Genomic DNA, 17,959 nt, shown 5'->3' on the forward strand with positions numbered 1-17,959 from the left:
GTTATTCAGACATAAATTCATTCAGACTTTCAGTCACTTAAGCTTGATTTAAAGAAACAGATGTATTGGATGGAATTTTAAATGACTTTTGTATGTAACTGAGGCAGGTTTTGTTATTGAGAAAGTACATAATCGACATGTGTGTATTTGTGTGACGTCTGTCTGACCTCAGGTTGGTGTGAAGATTGAACCGAGCAGTTTCAGTCTGACCCGCATCGTGAGCTTCGTGCCATTTTACATGCTTGTCAACAGAACCAAGCACAGCGTCTTCATATGTGAAGAGGGGCAGGACAACTGGACTGAGGCTCAGCCAGAACAGGTCAGATCCAAACCAGTTATTGTTTGCATCTGTGTTCCCTTGCACATGCATTTTTTTTTAATACTGTTGTTTTTACAGCCAGTGAATTATATACTATACTTTTAAGGCTGTATACATTCTCTGGCATGGCAGCAACAGATGAATACCACACAGTGGATTTACCTGATAGCTGGACATGTCATATAGTTTTGACTCACTAATGTCAAGTACAATCTTGTTTTGTATTATTAATTCTTAAAATAGTAAACATTTCAATTCTATTTGACTTTTAAATGAAATGTCTGCATCAGGAAGATGTTACTGATTATAGATAGATGTACAGGACAATATATTCAGTATTCACAGCTTTAACTTTCTGAAATTATTTAAATGTGATAAATCAAAGTAGAGTCTGATTTTTATTCTGCCAATATTTGGCAGAATAGGCAAACTAAGACCTTTGGTTGCAAAATAACTACCTCTCTAACCTTTTGGGGGTTGGGTTTTTCAAATACTGAATGATTTACTTTTTACTTAACATTTTTAGATGAAACCCTTACTGTACAGTGTTGTTGAAAGTTTTGTTTTATTCCACATTTAGTCAGCCATTCCCTTCTGGCCTGAGAACGACACCAAGCGGCTAAAGATCAAAGTAGAAGGTTGTTTATTGCCTCCTCGGACTATTGACTTCACTCGACCAGAGAACTGCCTATTGCTGCATCTGGACAACTCTGTAAGTAGACACACACACACAGTGTTGTCCCTTCATGTTACTATAATACTGTATTCCAGAAAGTAGACTCTTTTTTTGTTTTTTGCAGGTGGGTGGGATCATTGTAGATGTGAACCTGTCAGAGCACTCAGCCACAATCAGATTCTCTGAGTACCATGACGGTGCGGCCCCTTTCCTCATGATCAACCACACAAAAGACCAGACACTGCAGTTCTATCAGAGGTGAGAGAACAGAAGGAGGACAGTTAGAAGGAAACCATGCAGGATAGAAGTTAGATATTAAACATGATGGGGGTGAAGCATGCCATCATGGTTCATCATGTCATCAAACGTGTAACACAGAGATCTGGGTTCTTAAACTACCAGAAAAAGGAAACATTAAATTTAGGTGTGGGGCCTCAATAAATTAACTGATTGAGACGCAGCAGAGAGGAAGGAGACAGAGTGGATGAGAAAAATGTAGTTAAAGTATTTACTGAGGATGGATTGGCACCACATACTTCATTTTAGTGAAGTATGTTTAAATTTAAGACTCAAACAAATTGGTTGTAAGGAATTCTGTTTGCTCAGTTAAAGTGTTAATTGAAAACATTCCTTGTATAACATTTCTTACTGTTTCATTTCATAATATTACAGCAGGTTTTTATGTTGCCAACAAACTAGGATTTCTTCATGCACAGCATTCACATTTGCATTTCATTGATATGCGTTTTGCATATTTGCTGAATGACAATACTCTTTTCTCTTGTTGCAGCAGCCTTAAAATGTTTAGTTAATGATAACTAACAGTGTTTGTTTTTGCTGATAGCGATTTATGTTTGTGTGTTGTGGGTCATGCAGCGCCCGGACAGAATCCACGTGGGTGGCTGACGAGCTGCTCAACCTCTCCTTCTCAATGGAGGAGGACAGGTAGAAAAATAGGGGAAACTCTTCAAGTTCTGATACACTCTGAACTCAGAAAAAGACAGAGTTAAGAATGGGAGGGGAGAATAAGAACAAATTAGGAACAAAATCTGAAAGTCCTGCATTACATTGTTTATTGCTATCACTCTTCTGTAGGTGCTAAATAATTTATACATATTGAGAAAAGAAAAGAGAAGTTGAGTTGCCAGAGTGCTATATCAATTTACATACAGTATGGGAACGCAGTCTTCTGCCCTCACCATGTGTGTAGGTGCACAGCTATGAAGCAAAGCTAAACACATTTCCAATAAAGACTGAAGACAGCAGTTGGCCTTTGAGGTTGTTTACTAAAAACAATTGTGAAATTGTGAAACAACAAATTCAATGATAAAGATGAAAAAGATGAGGTGCCATAAGGTGACCAAAGCCCAACAGTATTGCAAAAATTGAGTACAGTAACAAGAAACCTGGTTTCACAAAAGCTGTCAAGCTTAACTGTCAATTTAGTTACATTATCCTTATGCCAGGAAAAAACTATTTAAACAACATTAATCCCCATAGGAAGTACAGCACAGTAATTAATCTAGTAAACATATGCATAAAGTCCACAAGAGTAAAAGTAAAAAGATAAACAACAGTAAATGAACAGTTATTTAGAATATTGTATGAGCAACACATTAGCCTCAGAGAGCTAGTATGGCAGCTAGTTTATGTAAATGAGGGAGGGAGCCGAGGATGACACCAGGTGGAAGAATGAAGTATAGTATGAAAAAACTTCCAAAGATCAACAAAGATCCAAATACTGTTTAACAATTAACAAGGTAGGCAAGGGGGTAGAAACACACAAATGATGCAGCACGTAAATTTGAATTGGTATATCATTAAAAGGCTAATGTCGCAGTCACTTCAGTGTGACAGCACACTTGAGTGCAGAGTGTGATCAGATCAAGAGTGCAGGTAAAGATAAGGAGAAGACTGCTTCAGCTCTGCTCTGATTCTGGTTTGTCTGTGTAATCTGCACGTCACCTTTACCAATGAGAAATAAATTCTGGATAGGCCTTATCAACAGTTATATCATATGACATTATTGTGTTGTAATCATTTTACTTTTGAAATTCCTTGTAAATATATGTATCATGAACTTCTTACTCTATACTTATACTGTATGTTTCAAAACTTGAAGCTATGACTCTTTGTCACACTATTTCCTAAATGATTTCTTATTTCCTAAATGATTTCTTATTATTTTTTTATTGATCTACTGGAAATTTACGCTGATCTAAAATGTTTAAGGACCATTGGTGTAGACTAAAGGAGCAGGTTAGACATCTAAACCCATTTACTCATGTATTACTACGTTCCTTTGATCTCTTATCAAGTGTTAAAGTCTTCATCATTACTTGTAGAAATACTAGTTTTGAATGCTGCTGACTGGATAGAATTTTCTCCAGTGGAATCAAACCTCCTGCTTCTTCCACTAGTTCTGTTGCGTGGACTAGTATTCTCATGTTTTTCATCTCCATCTGTAGCTTATGGCTTATTTCATTTTCTAATGTCTGCTTTGTCTCGTCCAGGAGCGGTATTAGGGACTTTTCGGTGTTTGGCCGTTGTACTGTCATACACTGCCATAATTCTGTCTGTTTATGGAAATTGTTTGTGTATTCTGTCAGACAGGTACTTTGGATTGGATGGTTGTCATGGCAGTAGATTCATGGTGGCTGGGCTCCGTTATATTGTCCTCTGTTTTACCGCCGTCTCTCATTTTTTGCTTATTGTCATCTCAAATCAGTGGAATATTATTTCTTGATTTTTAGTAGTTATAAGTAATGTTACTTATATATACAGTATGTGTGTGTCTGGTGGGGGTTTCATGTGTGTGCAGCTCTCAGAAGGAGGCGGAACAGGAGGAGCTGCAGGCTGGGAAAGCTGTGCACTACACCTGGACTGAACCCACTGGGTCCCGAGAGCTTTGCTGGAAGTGTGGTTCTTACAGTGGGAAGCTGAAGAGTGAGGAGGTACTGTACCATACCTGAGACACAATAATTCTTTGTGAATCAAGCCCTAAAGTAAACAAACAAAACAAACAAAAAACCCTGTGTTGTTAGCTAAAGTTTCTGATAGTAATAAGCCTAATATCTACCTGAATGGCTCTGTTTATATATGGCTCTGTTTATATATATATATATATATATATAATATATTTATTGTTACTGTAATTTAATTCACTGTGGTGTTGCATGTTATCTGTGCCAAATAAAATAACATCTTGAGTCTCACTTTTTTTTTTTTTAAAGTATAATTTTACATATTTTTAGGTGAGGCCAGTATTATAGTGGGAGTGGATACTATTGCTGACTAAATGCCAAACAGGATGTGTTGGGTGACGATGTGTATTTATAGTGAAGAATCTGTAGAAATAGACTTGGTCTAGTTCATCCATTTTTCTGCCTCTTTTAGGACCAAATAATAGTCTTTTGCATATAATAATATTAAATGTCAACACAGTTTAACCTTTATTGTGTTTTAGATATGGACACAGTTGTTAGATGAGATACTGTAATGTTTGTTTAAACAGCATATGTGTTTGTCTGCTATTGCATCTTTAGGACCTGCGTGAGAACATGAACAATGAGGGAAAACTGTTTGTGATCTCCTTTTATGAAGGTAAAGTATAAGTAGCTTGAAATGAAATGCCTATACCACTTAAATGCATTCTGTAATTTTGCTTACACAGTCTTAGATTCACTTAAAATGATCGTCACAATTGCCAGTTTATTGTCAGTGCATGAATGTTGCCATGTACTAAGAACACAATTGCATTCACAGGATTCAGGTCTAAGCTCATGTTCATTCTTGATGAATTAAATAGATCACTGAATGCCTACCAGCTTTAGGGACACAATGCTGTAACTGATCCTGACTTCTGACCTCCCTGAAGGAGAAGGGATATCAAGAATTTTCCTTTGGAGATAAATAAAAGTGTTAAATCAGTATGGTTTGGGTTTATTGTTGATCCAAAGGTCTCCAGCGCGTTGTGCTGTTCACTGAGGAGAAACGTATCTACAAGCTGCTCTGTGAGAGCGAGAAGGCGCAGCTGGCTGAACAGGAAATCATTTTGTCACTACGGAACATGGGCGTATCTCTGATCAACAACAGCAGCAGCCAGGAGGTCTCCTTTATTGGTATCACAAGGTAGATAACTAGCAACATACACGTGTACACATATACATACCTAATAATAAGCACAAAACCTGGCCAGGCCCAAGCCCATAAGGTACATGTTCATGTTACGTCCATGGCTTACTGCCAATGTATCAAAATGTGTATGTGATATGGTGTAGATAGTGCTGTTGTGCTATTGTGTGTGTTTTGTAAATTACAAGTCAACATCTTGTTTTGCAGTTTATATTGTCATAACCGAAAACATCCGACAACATCAGACCTTATAGGCTCAAGTGAAATTAAATTTTTGGCCAGACAAGTTTTGATTCAACCTAGATGCAGTTATTGTGCCACTGAATGTGTTGTCAGAATGTTGTTGGCAGTTTCTGCTTGTGCCATGGCAAAACTACAGAATTGAATTGAATTTTATAATATACAGGTGTAACAAAATTAGAATTTGAAAAATAAACATTCACTCAAGGTCAGATAAATTGAAGATCCACTTATATCAGAAGAGGGTGTTGTGTTAAATGTTTGTTACTGTGGAATAACAAAGCTAGAAAACGTTTTACCTATCAATCATGCGGTCTTGTAAACAATGCTGCAGTAAGATGCAAACTGTATTTATTTGCATGATGTTTAGCCACTCCTGGTTAATCCTGCAGCTATATACCATGTCATGATTTTACACTCTTTTACACTTCTCTTTTCTTGTCATAGTTCTGATGTGGTGTGGGAGTTAAAGCCGAAGAAGAAGAATCGGTGGAAGACTCTCAGCACTAAAGAAGCTGAGATGCTGGAGAACAGCTTCAAAGAGTACACTGAATCTGGACCCGTGGACAACGCCATCGTTGACCTGGAAAACAACTACCAGGTATGTGTGTAGGTGTGTATATATATATATATATATATATATATATATTCAGCTTTCCTGATTTGAACTAGTGACAAGTAAGTGATAAAATGTTTAAATGGTAGAAATGAAAGCTGTCCATTTCATGTTACCGATGTAGGGTGTATAAAACTGGCTTTAAAAAGTTGCAGGTGCAGTAATCATCATTAGTTGCAGGCCTGTTTGTTTAATTGCATGGTGTTTGTAATTGTCTTCCAGGTGTCCTTTACTCCTAATGGCATGGATATGCGGATGCTGCAGCCGTGTGATGCTCCTCTCAGGAGGCACTTCTTGCCTGGGGTGAAGGTGGAGTATAGCGTCTCACCTCGACAGAGAGCATACCGTGTCCAAATCCACCGCATTCAGGTGAAAATAAGTCAATTATAAACTAAATATTTTCCTTTTAGAGATAAAAGTTAATCTTAACTTCCTCTAAAATCCACTATATCCATGTCCGTGGTACAGTACTGCGAGTCATCCAATTGCCTTTTTTGCTATTCACTAGCTTTAAGTATACATCCTTTCCTCTTACAGATCCAGAATCAGCTGCCAGGAGCCATCTTCCCCTTTGTTTTTTACCCTGTAAAACTGCCTAAATCTATCACTATGGACTCAGGTCTGTAATTCCACCTTGTATGTCATGTTTAATTTAGCATTATGTGCTGTTGATATGCAGTGTTTCAGTAAGTAATATGATTTTATTTTTATTTTTCTTACAGAACCCAAACCTCTAACTGATATCAGCATTGTTACCAGAGCAGCAGGGCACTCTGATATCTCTCGCATCAAGTAATTGTTTTTCATTGGATGCTTTTCTCACTTTGTCTCCCTTGTTTGATTTATCTCACTTTACTGGCACTTCTTCCAGTGTCTCTCAAAAACTGTATTTTTGCTCTGTTTTCCATCTGCTAATTGATTTTTCCTACCTTCAGCAGGCACGGGTTGTACTTTGATTCTGATTCTGATCTGCTGTTTTCTCAGTTTTGCTCCCAAATAGTGATGGGAAATTTCTGTCTACCTCAGGTACTTCAAGGTGTTGATTCAAGAGATGGATCTGAAGCTCGATCTGGGCTTCCTGTATGCCATCCTGGACATGTTCACACCTGAGAACGCCAGCATCATGAGCTCAGAACAGGAGGTCAGATGCTCACATATCCAAGCACAGTTAACATACCCTGTGCTTTGTTCAGAAGCTGTGATACATTAATTTAGTCTTTATCGACTTGAAGAGTCATTGAGATCTGTGTTTCTGTACCTCTGCATTCATATTCTTGTGTATTTGTGCTTGTCTTATTCCTCTAGGTTGAACTGTTTGAGAAGGACATAGAGTACATAAAGACAGAACTAAACCATGTCTCTGCTGCTGACACCTCTCCTATCAGTCTCTATGAGTACTTCCACATTTCCCCCATCAAGGTTTGTACACTATACAGTATGTATGTAGGTAATGCTATAATTATGAAATAATGAGCAAATGTTAAGCAGCAAATTTCTAAATTAAGTCCAGCATTGTCTTCTTCATCTCTGCAATAACACCACAAGGGATTTTTTAAAAACAGCAACGGAAAACAGCATGAATAAAACAGCATCAAAATCTATTCACAAGACACAGCTACATAGCACATTTCTGTTGTGAGTTTAACACCGGAAACAGCCATGCTTAGTCATGTTTTTGTTTTTGTTTTTGTAGCTGCACCTGAGTTTCTCTCTGAGTACGGGAGGAGAAGACGGTCTGAAGGAGAAGAGAGATACAGAACTCATTCCTGTCCAGTCCCTCAACCTGCTCCTGAAGAGTATCGGCGCCACGCTCACTGACGTGCAGGATGTTGTCTTCAAGTATGAACACATGTGAAGGCCCAAATAGACAATACATAAATCACACACAGTCGCATTCATTTATTTTTGTGTGATTTGTTGTTTTGTCATTTATTTCAGGCTGGCCTTCTTTGAGTTGACCTTCCAGTTTTGTACCACCCAGCAGTTACAATGGGAGGTCATTAGACATTATTCCAAGCAGGTAACATGTACACATGATAAAGTCATAGTAACTCAGTTGAAGTGGCTAGTCATTTGTACCCCCCAAGGCATTAAATATAAAAAAAAAAAATGTGCAGAATGAAACCAAAACCAACCAGGTGCTGGCTACGAGTCAGCTTACCAGTTTCTATATATGTATATTTCAGGCTATTAAACAGATGTATGTGCTGGTGCTGGGCCTGGATGTACTTGGAAATCCTTTTGGACTGATAAGAGGACTGTCGGAGGGAGTGGAAGCCTTCTTCTATGAGCCTTATCAGGTAGGGATGTAGTACAAGTACTGATGAGTATTAAAATAATGTATCTGTGTTGTGGCATTTAAAAAAACAAGTTTAGTGCTCATTATTTAAGGTGAACATTTACATGATACACTATCTTTGAATATATTATAGGACTCCAGAGATAGTGAACAGTTATTAAAAACAAAGCATTAGGTTTATGTTACAGCAGTGTGGTTGCTGAAAGCCCCAACAGTGCAGACAGTGTCTTTATGTCTTCTTCGTGTTTAACTGTTATCCGTGGTTTTTCAGGGAGCCATCCAGGGGCCTGAGGAGTTTGTTGAAGGAATGGCTCTTGGGGTGAAGGCTCTGGTGGGAGGAGCTGTAGGTAAGGGCTCATATAAAAATTATATCTGTAAAAAGGTGTCTGATCCCTTTAGGAGAAGCCTGAATAAGATCACTGTGGTATATAGATACACTTTATTCCTCCTTTTGTTAGGTTTTTGTGTAGACAAATGTTATATTCAGAATTTCTTACATATATGAGACCTAAGATCTCTCACAGCTGTGTCCACATTCAAAAGTAAACTGAACACTTTTCTGTTTTCTCAGGCTTAAGATTAGTTATTGTGTGTGTGTCTGTGGGATGGTTGTGTGGTTTGTCAATATCTTTTGGAGGGTGGGTGGTGGTTAGTGTTGTTGGTTCTTGTATTTCATTTAATATATTCTCATGTCACTTGTTTCTGTATGCACTTAAATGTAAAGCACAGTGAGTTTACTTGTAATGAAATGTGCTATATACATTAAATTGCCTTGCCTTGTCATATGAACAGAAGAGAGGAATAACAGACAACATAGTAGCAAGTTCTCCCACAAAAGACTTTAAGAAGAAATACACATATTAAAGAAGGTTGTAACTGTAAAGACTCATGTCTGCCTTCCAGGGGGTATAGCGGGCGCGGCCTCCAGGATCACAGGTGCCATGGCAAAGGGTGTTGCTGCCATAACGATGGATGAGGAATACCAGCAGAAGAGACGAGAGGCTATGAACAAACAACCCAGTGGCCTGAGAGAGGGGCTGACCAGGGGTGGAAAGGGATTAGTGTCTGTACGTACTCAAACTTGTCTTAAATTAAATTTTCTGTTACAACTCTCATTTAATCATTCAACAGATTATAATGTAAATTTGCCACTGGCCTGAAAGAGTTTCTGCCACCAGGAATTCTGCCATAAAGAATGAATTGCTGCTCCTTGGTAATATTGTTGTTTTTTCCCTTTCAGGGTTTTGTCAGTGGGATCACAGGGATTGTTACCAAACCTATTAAAGGTATGTTGAATAGAACCCTCATACAGATTTTAGTGATAACATATAGCACATAATGATATGAACATTTTCTGGCCAAAATAATGCAATGCTATATAACTGTGTCCAATTTTGTGGTGATGTTTGATGATTTGTTATTTTGCAGGAGCCCAGAAGGAGGGTGCAGCAGGCTTTTTTAAAGGTGTTGGGAAAGGTCTTGTTGGTGCAGTAGCCAGACCTACAGGAGGCATAATTGACATGGCCAGCAGTACTTTCCAAGGGATCAAGAGGTATGTTCTTTTCTGTGTGAATGTATATGAAATAAATCATGTACAGTAAATGCACCAACAAAAAACAGTTTTTTATTATTGGGCCATGGCAGAAGCTTTTTAGGTCTGTGTCTGCATGTACATTTAAATGTTTGCGTGCCATAGTCACACTGTGTTTATGCATTAATGCAGTTTATGTCTCTGTTTTGTGTGTGTGTGTGTGTGTGTGTGTGTGTGTGCAGTAATTAGGTAACAAGTAAAGTGTGTCTCAAAATACATTTGCGTGACTTATCTCTCATTTTTAGGGCAGCAGAGACTTCACAAGATATTGAATCTCTGCGCCCTCCTCGCTTCATCCACGAGGATGGTGTCATACGACCATATAAGGAGAGGGAGGGCATCGGCAGTCAAATGCTTCAGGTAGGACAAAAACCTCTGCATCATCAACTCTCCACAGTCAGACATGGGCGAATTAACAGTTGACTGATATATTTTTCATTTAACTGAGATGAGGAAAATTCTATTCTAACATTTGCTTTTATGCAATTGAATGGTGTCCCTTTTTTGCCATTTCTGTGACTTTACAGTGAGTTAAGTGATGCATCCTTTATGGACTTTTTGCCCAGGTTTGCTAGTGCAGTTGTGTGTTCATGTGTGTGCGGGCGTACATGCACACAGACACAAATTTCTTACAGGAAAACCTTTTTTGAAACCACCCTCCCTTTAGTCTGCTTTATTTTAATTATCTTTCACCATTTAACTTATTTTAGCAATTGTATTGGCCTTTCCTTTTTATAGATCCTTCGAAAGCAATTCAGCTCAATTCTCAATGATTTAGTCACCTCTGTGGCTGTGTTTTGTGTTGTAGGAAGGTAAAATAACATATTTGCAACCAAAGTAAATAAGCATAAGCAAAAGTAGAGAGACATTTGAGAACACCTTTAGCTCCATAGCAAAGATTACTGAGACATTTGGTGGTCACATGGATGTTTTCACTCAGTGTGTCAGTAGCATGGGTTTCTCATATTTGTAGATTTTAGAGTAGCTCCGACGTTTCAGTTCTGCCTCATTTAAAGCTATGAGCTTTAAACTGTGGGTTTTTTTGTGCTGACATTATCTAGCAGTCGGGCTGGATGGAGTGGGTTGAAGTTTGTGCTTACGAATCTCAGGTCAGAGCTACACTATTTGGCTGATAGTAAAGATGCCATGTGTAGGATTTCCCCTAAAATTTACTGATAGGTGACAAATTAAAGTGCCTTAGTGAGGTGTTGGGCCACAGCGAGTGTCTGTTACTCTCTACTGGAGGAATTAACATCATTCTTACAAAAGATATTCCCTCGTTTGGTGTTTCGACGATGGCGGTGGAGAGCTGCTGTCCGAGACCTCAGTCCAAAATATTCCAGGGTGTTCAGTTGGGTCAAGATCTGATTCACATCATTTTCATTTTCATCAAACCACTCAGTGACCTCTCATGCCCTGTGTAGAAGCACCTGCATTCATTATGTTTTCCCCCTCATTTTATTCAAGTTTTCCTTTTAATTTGTCACCCGTCTGTATCACCAGCTTTAGACCTAGGCTAGGTTTGTGTGTATATTGATGTGTTAGTGACTTTTATTAGATTATTCCCTTTATGCCAAGTTAGGACTAATGACAAGAATAATACAAGCACAAATCACAGTGGGTGCCACATTTCATGCTTGTGTTTTATGTTTCTGTTTCGCTGGTTAATAGGCTTCAAATACATTGTGGCTGAATTTAATTTACTTAGTTCTTTGGGTGGGAAACTCTTGGCAGCAAAGCAGGTGGACAGAAGCAAACTTCAATACAATTTACAACAGAATCAAAGTCATCTTTAGTTCCACCAGTGCTCTTCACATAAGATAATTAAATTACTACATTAGGGTGTTAAGCTTCATCCCAGTTAATTGCATTTACATTTTTACAAAGCATTGGCGTGTTTCCAAGAGCTTATAATACTTTGGTATACTTTGTTAAATGGAGCAATTCCAGATCAGATATATCATATCAGTTATCAGTTTAGAAACCTTAACAACAGGTAGTGGTGCATTTAGAGATTTGAAGAACCAATTTGTAGAAAATAAAAGAATGATCATTGGTTGATTTAAAATGAACATTTATTAACTCAACAGTTTTACTTGACTAAAACGCAAACCATCACTGACCTCACTGCACACATCACAGCGAGCCTGGACCTCTAGAGTTGATCCATACAGTACAGTAGCTCTCTGGGTAGAAACAGGCTTTTGGTTCCTCTTTGCTCTGACCTTGACTCTTCTCTCTTGTCATGTCCACAGAGGAGACTGGCCTACAATGAATGGCATAGAACTGGCTCAGAGGATGAGGGTGATGGGGAATACTGCTAGAAGCTAGAAGTGACAGCTGTAGTGTAGCGTTGGTGTTTTGTCTGTAGTCTGCCTGCTGTCTGTCAGTTAGGAGTTCACTTTTGGAAGATTTAATCAAACCAAAGAAAGGTGTTTTGAGTAATGTATTTATTTGTTTTTATGTATTTTAGATTTCTAGTTGTTTATTAACTTGATGTTTGTTTTATCATTTTGTGTCTTTATCTTTCATTATTTAATTCCATCACTTCTTTTTCTTCATCATTTTCTCACAAGCCACAAAAGACACATTTCTTCTCATTGTTTAGATATTCATTCATTGTCAAAAAATCCTCATAATCATAGATTGTGTCTATTTTCTTGATTAATTAATGTTTGTTTTATCATTTTGTCATTCACTGCCACAATTCACTGCCCTCATCTTCTCAATAAAATGTTTATATTTTAAACTTTCTACCTGCCATTGTCTTTGTTTCATCCCATCTTTCCTCACCACCCCACAACATTTTCCAGTTTCATTAGAGTAAAGTTTTGTGCAGATTCACCCCTTTTGCAGAGTACCATGGTAGCTCGTGCTTATTTCCAGTATGCAGTCATTGTCATGGAACGTGTATATCTTGGCATTCATGCTTTAGTATATTTCAGACACTGAGTTGTTTTTTAGTCTTGCTGTTTGTTTAAATATTCACTAACTTTCTCTCGTCCTTCAGAAAATTGAGAACGGACGTTTTGCCAAGTACAGATACTTTGCTCATGCCAAGGTCAATGACTCGGACTTCCTCATGATCACCAAGAGGTGAGTGTTTTTGGCATCCGATTGAGTAAGAAAACTGCTGCTTCCTCATATTCAAAATAGAGTTTTGTTTGAGATGAGCATTATAGTTTGATTTCCTATCATGTTCACAAACACTGTATATCCCAGATCGTCTTTACTGTATGTTTTTAATCAGGTGTAAAGCTTATTGCATTTTTGTAAATGGTATATAATATTTCTGTGCTCTTTATTAAAAGCTGCTGAAATAAATACGATACAGTATCCATTGTATTTTTCCCAACATGTTTAGATAATTTCGGTACCTGTCCTGTGTGATGTATGTGAGTTTGCCTCACTCTGTGTCTGTTGTTCATTTGTCAGTTAGCTTAACCACCCATCAGTGCATCTCCAGTGTGTCATTCAAACAGTACACTGTATCATTTACCTGTGGAGCCTTTTCTAACCCTTTTTATGTGGTTTCTTTTCCAGGGGAATATTTTTTGTGACCAAAGGCACATTTGGCCAGCTGACCTGTGAATGGCAGTATCTGTTTGAAGAGTTCACCAAGGATCCAATGATTGTAGAGAACCGCAGACTTCGCATTGAGGCTAAGGTACAAAAGCTAACTCTTACAATTGAAATCCAAAATCAGAAGCTAGGTTTTTCCGCTTAATAGAAATGTATTACATTTTTTAAACAATTATTTAGCAGATTATTGCACTAAATACCTTGTCTTGTGTGCTACAGGAGAGAGTAAAGTCCGTCTTCCATGCCAAGGAGTTTGGGAAGATCATAAACTTCAAAACTCCTGAGATAGCCAAGGTAAGTTGGACTATAAGATGCTCCTATTGTTATGTTGAGATATATATATATATAAACTTTGTCCTTCACCCTCCGCGGGTGGTCTCATCCTTCGAGCTCGGGTCCTCTACCAGAGGCCTGGGAGCTTGAGGGTTCTGCGCAGTATCTTTGCTGTTCCCAGTACTGCACTCTTCTGGACCGAGATGTCTGGTGTTCTCCCAGGGATCTGCTGTAGCCACTCCTCCAGTTTGGGGGTCACTGCCCCGAGTGCTCCGATGACCACGGGCACCGCTGTTGCCTTCACCTTCCAGGCCTTCTCCAGCTCTTCTTTGAGCCCTTGGTACTTCTCTAGTTTCTCATGTTCCTTTTTCCTGATGTTGCCATCGCTTGGTATCGCCACGTCAACCACAACGGCTTTCCTCTGCTGTTTGTCAACCACCACGATGTCAGGCTGGTTCGCCATTACCATTCTGTCAGTCTGGATCTGGAAGTCCCACAGGATCTTGGCTCGGTCATTCTCTACCACCTTTGGAGGTGTTTCCCACTTTGACCTCGGGGTTTCCAGTCCATACTCCGTGCAGATGTTCCTGTACACTATGCCAGCTACTTGGTTATGGCGCTCCATGTATGCTTTTCCTGCCAGCATCTTACACCCTGCAGTTATGTGCTGGATTGTCTCAGGGGACTCTTTGCACAGCCTACACCTTGGGTCTTGTCTGGTGTGGTAGATCTGAGCCTCTATTGCTCTGGTGCTCAGGGCCTGCTCCTGTGCAGCCATGATGAGTGCCTCTGTGCTGTCCTTCAATCCAGCCCGCTCTAGCCATTGGTAGGACTTCTTGATATCAGCCACTTCAGTTATGTTCCGGTGGTACATCCCGTGTAGGGGTTTGTCCTCCCATGATGGACCTTCCTCCAGCACGTCTTCCTCTGTTCCCCATTGCCTGAGACATTCCCTGAGCACGTCATCTGTTGGGGCCTGATCTTGGATGTACTTGTGGATCTTGGATGTTTCATCCTGGATAGTGGCTCTCACACTCACTAGTCCACGGCCGCCTTCCTTACGACTAGCATACAGTCTCAGGGTGCTGGATTTGGGATGGAACCCTCCATGCATGGTGAGGAGCTTTCGCGTCTTAACGTCTGTGGTCTGTATCTCTTCCTTTGGCCACCTTATTATTCCCCTTATTATTCCCGCAGGGTATCTGATTATCTGATCAGGGTATCTGATCACCGTCTTCCTTGTTGCCTCTTCGAGGTTGCCATTAGCCTGTGGTATTCCAAGGTACTTGTAACCATCCTCAATGTCTGCTATTGTTCCTTCTGGGAGTGAGACCCCTTCTGTGTGGACTACCTTCCCTCTCTTTGTCACCATTCGACTGCACTTCTCAAGCCCGAATGACATCCCAATGTCAGAGCTGTAGATCCTGGTGGTGTGGATCAGTGAGTCGATGTCCCGCTCACTCTTAGCGTATAGCTTGATGTCATCCATGTAGAGGAGGTGACTGATGGTGGCCCCGTTCCTGAGTCGGTATCTAAGCATTCAGTGATCCATGTGTGCGGCATTGAGTCATATGCTTTCTTGTAATCAATCCAGGCAGTGCACAGGTTGGTGTGTCGGGCTCTGCAGTCTTGGGTGACTGTTCTGTCAACCAGGAGTTGGTGTATTGATCCATGTGTCCACTTATCTTAGCCGCGATGATGCCTGACATGAGCTTCCATGTTGTGGAGAGACAGGTTATTGGCCGATAGTTGGATGGGACTGTACCCTTTGCGGGATCCTTCAGGATCAGGATTGTGTGCCCTTCGGTAAGCCATTTAGGGTGCGTCCCATCTCTTAGCAGCTGGTTCATTTGTGCTGCTAGGCGCTCATGGAGTACAGTGAGCTTCTTTAGCCAGTAGGTGGATCCTGTCAGGGCCCGGTGCTGTCCAGTTCTTCATACCTGAGACTCTTTCTTGGATGTCTGCCGCTGTGATGGTGACTGGATTCTGTTCAGGGAGGTTGCTGTGGTCCTTTCTCAGGGCGGCCAGCCACCCTGCATTGCTGTTGTGTGATGCCTCCCTTTCCCATATACTTTTCCAGTACTGCTCCGTTTCCAGCCTTGGTGGGTCTGCTCTGCTGTTATTACCCTGCCATTGAGTGTACACTTTCGCAGGTTGAGTTGCGAACAGCCGGTTTATTCTTCTGGCTTCATTATCTCTTGTGTATCTCTTTAGGCGGCTGGCCAAGGCTTGGAGCCTTTGTTTTGCAGTTTCGAGTGCTTCAGGTATGGGCATCTGGTTGTACTTCTTGGGTACTTGCTTTCTCATTGGACCTCTCTCAGCCTCTGTCAGTTGGCTCACTTCTCTCCCTCCAACCTTCGTTTCCATGGTGGGTATTGTCTCTCATGGCTCCCATGGTTGCTCTTGTAGCAGTTGTAGTTGCATCTCTAGGATCACTGCTGCTGAGCACTCGGCGCACTCGGGGCAGTGACCCCCAAACTGGAGGAGTGGCTACAGCAGATCCCTGGAAGAACACCAGACATCTCGGTCCAGAAGAGTGCAGTACTGGGAACAGCGAAGATACTGCGCAGAACCCTCAAGCTCCCAGGCCTCTGGTAGAGGACCCGAGCTCGAAGGATGAGACCACCCGCGGAGGGTGAAGGACAAAGTTTTTATATATATATATATTTGTTAATTTGTAGAAATAAGAAATGCCCAACTGTTATCTGCTGTCTGTGTATATAATCAAAATGAGTCCACTTGTTTTACTTAAATTCATGTTTCCTTGTGGCGTCCAAGCCAAAGTTGTGTCCAACCTGCAGTCACAGTAAATTATTGCACTAAAATTAGTTCTAACTTTGGTTCTTATTTATTTTCAGTGGGTTCTTGCCAAATTGGAAGATGCAAGAGAGAGTTTACCCAAATACTAACTCATCAAATAGTGACAAATTATTTAAAAAGGAAAAAAAAGAAAAAAGAAAACACACACAAAGTCTGTGTGTGTCAGTGCCTTTGTTCTTTACTGCATGCTACTTTTGTTTACCTCCATGTGTGAGTAGTGGTGAAAACACACAGACGATGCTGTATGTTGACTGTTAGTGTGTGTCGGGGGTGAAAGACTGAGCGAGTAGTTTGTATGTGTGCATGCCTACAAAAGTGCTATAAATGGACGGCTGACTTGCATTCATTCACCACAGAGGCTCAGAAAGCATTGAACCAAACTTTGTTTCACTCTTTTCACTCTGATTGCACGCATCCTTTTGCCCACATATATAATTGAATGTTTGTTTGTTTTTAAAAAAATCTCTTTTATGGATGGTAATGCTAAGTCTTCAGTTCCCAAAGACATCGCATCACTATCAGCTTGGGTCTGAAATTCTGGTGAAATTGGAGGATTTGCTAGGCCTTTAGTTTGCCATACTCAATAAAACACTCATTAAGTCACTCATTTCATTCAGTTTCAGTTTTATTGAACATATCTCAAGTTGTGTTTTGCTGTAGAAGATGCACTGTTACAGTGCAACAGCTAGTTAAGAGACATGGTAGAAAACAGCTCCAATAACATTGATGCCAAATCAACCATAATTGTTGTAGCACATTTAATGTTGTACACTGTTTATTTCACTGGATTATATAAAAGGGAAACTAATTAAAATTTTAATGGCTTTATAACACATAATTCAAAATGTGCTCTCTTTCAAACCTGTTTTCTGTCTCTTACTCTATTTTTCCTCTTTTTTTATACATTTCTGCAAGATGCAGACTGTTCAATGTGTGATTTAGAGATGCATGCTATTTTTATACTGTACTTACATGTATCAATCTTCTGTATATTGATCTAATATAGTATCCTATCTGTATATATCCATCCACAATAGTCTGTATTATGGTGTTACAGATTGTAATTTTGTGATTTTTATGTTTTTATACCACACATATGCAATGCCAACTATGTTGATGAATTATGCAGAGAAAAGTATATTTAAAAGAAATGAATGCTAATTATTATCAGCTGCTGTTTACTTTGACATTTATTTTAAAGGTTTGCTGTTGGTTTGGGGTGCATCGCAGTTTAATACAACTAAATATGTCTATTGCCAGTAATGTTTGTCATTTATGTTTTTGGGGAGCAAAACGTTCACTGAAATGGCTTAATTCTTTCCCCCCACTGTTTTCAAAAAAAATAAAATATGTGTTTCAAATGTCAGTGTTCTCTTCCTTTTATTTCTTGTACCCAGAAAATCTCACAA

The 17,959-nt window shown here is 39.7% G+C and overlaps 1 protein-coding gene across 3 annotated transcripts in view; it reads left to right on the forward strand.

Annotated features, from left to right (window-relative positions):
* Positions 1–17,916, forward strand: part of vps13a (vacuolar protein sorting 13 homolog A) — a 48,315-nt gene extending 30,399 nt beyond the window's left edge. The window contains exons 52-76 of one of the 3 annotated variants that reach the window (XM_044195878.1): positions 173–319; positions 900–1,031; positions 1,120–1,253; positions 1,872–1,940; positions 3,817–3,949; positions 4,541–4,598; positions 4,955–5,126; positions 5,817–5,970; positions 6,208–6,354; positions 6,523–6,604; positions 6,708–6,777; positions 7,012–7,126; positions 7,291–7,404; positions 7,679–7,824; positions 7,924–8,005; positions 8,172–8,285; positions 8,556–8,631; positions 9,188–9,351; positions 9,525–9,570; positions 9,713–9,836; positions 10,121–10,235; positions 12,886–12,971; positions 13,419–13,542; positions 13,677–13,751; positions 16,589–17,916. In XM_044195878.1, the coding sequence (XP_044051813.1) occupies positions 173–319; positions 900–1,031; positions 1,120–1,253; positions 1,872–1,940; positions 3,817–3,949; positions 4,541–4,598; positions 4,955–5,126; positions 5,817–5,970; positions 6,208–6,354; positions 6,523–6,604; positions 6,708–6,777; positions 7,012–7,126; positions 7,291–7,404; positions 7,679–7,824; positions 7,924–8,005; positions 8,172–8,285; positions 8,556–8,631; positions 9,188–9,351; positions 9,525–9,570; positions 9,713–9,836; positions 10,121–10,235; positions 12,886–12,971; positions 13,419–13,542; positions 13,677–13,751; positions 16,589–16,639 (2,730 nt within the window). In that variant the 3' untranslated portion in view covers positions 16,640–17,916. Of the gene's footprint in view, positions 1–172; positions 320–899; positions 1,032–1,119; positions 1,254–1,871; positions 1,941–3,816; positions 3,950–4,540; positions 4,599–4,954; positions 5,127–5,816; positions 5,971–6,207; positions 6,355–6,522; positions 6,605–6,707; positions 6,778–7,011; positions 7,127–7,290; positions 7,405–7,678; positions 7,825–7,923; positions 8,006–8,171; positions 8,286–8,555; positions 8,632–9,187; positions 9,352–9,524; positions 9,571–9,712; positions 9,837–10,120; positions 10,236–12,130; positions 12,625–12,885; positions 12,972–13,418; positions 13,543–13,676; positions 13,752–16,588 lie in introns of those variants that run through there. The other 2 variants (XM_044195879.1, XM_044195880.1) reach the window with 2 other exon arrangements.
* Positions 17,917–17,959: the final 43 nt, after the last annotated feature.

This window comes from Siniperca chuatsi, linkage group LG5 (genome assembly GCF_020085105.1).
Source record: "Siniperca chuatsi isolate FFG_IHB_CAS linkage group LG5, ASM2008510v1, whole genome shotgun sequence".
In the NCBI taxonomy this organism is placed as follows: domain Eukaryota; kingdom Metazoa; phylum Chordata; class Actinopteri; order Centrarchiformes; family Sinipercidae; genus Siniperca; species Siniperca chuatsi.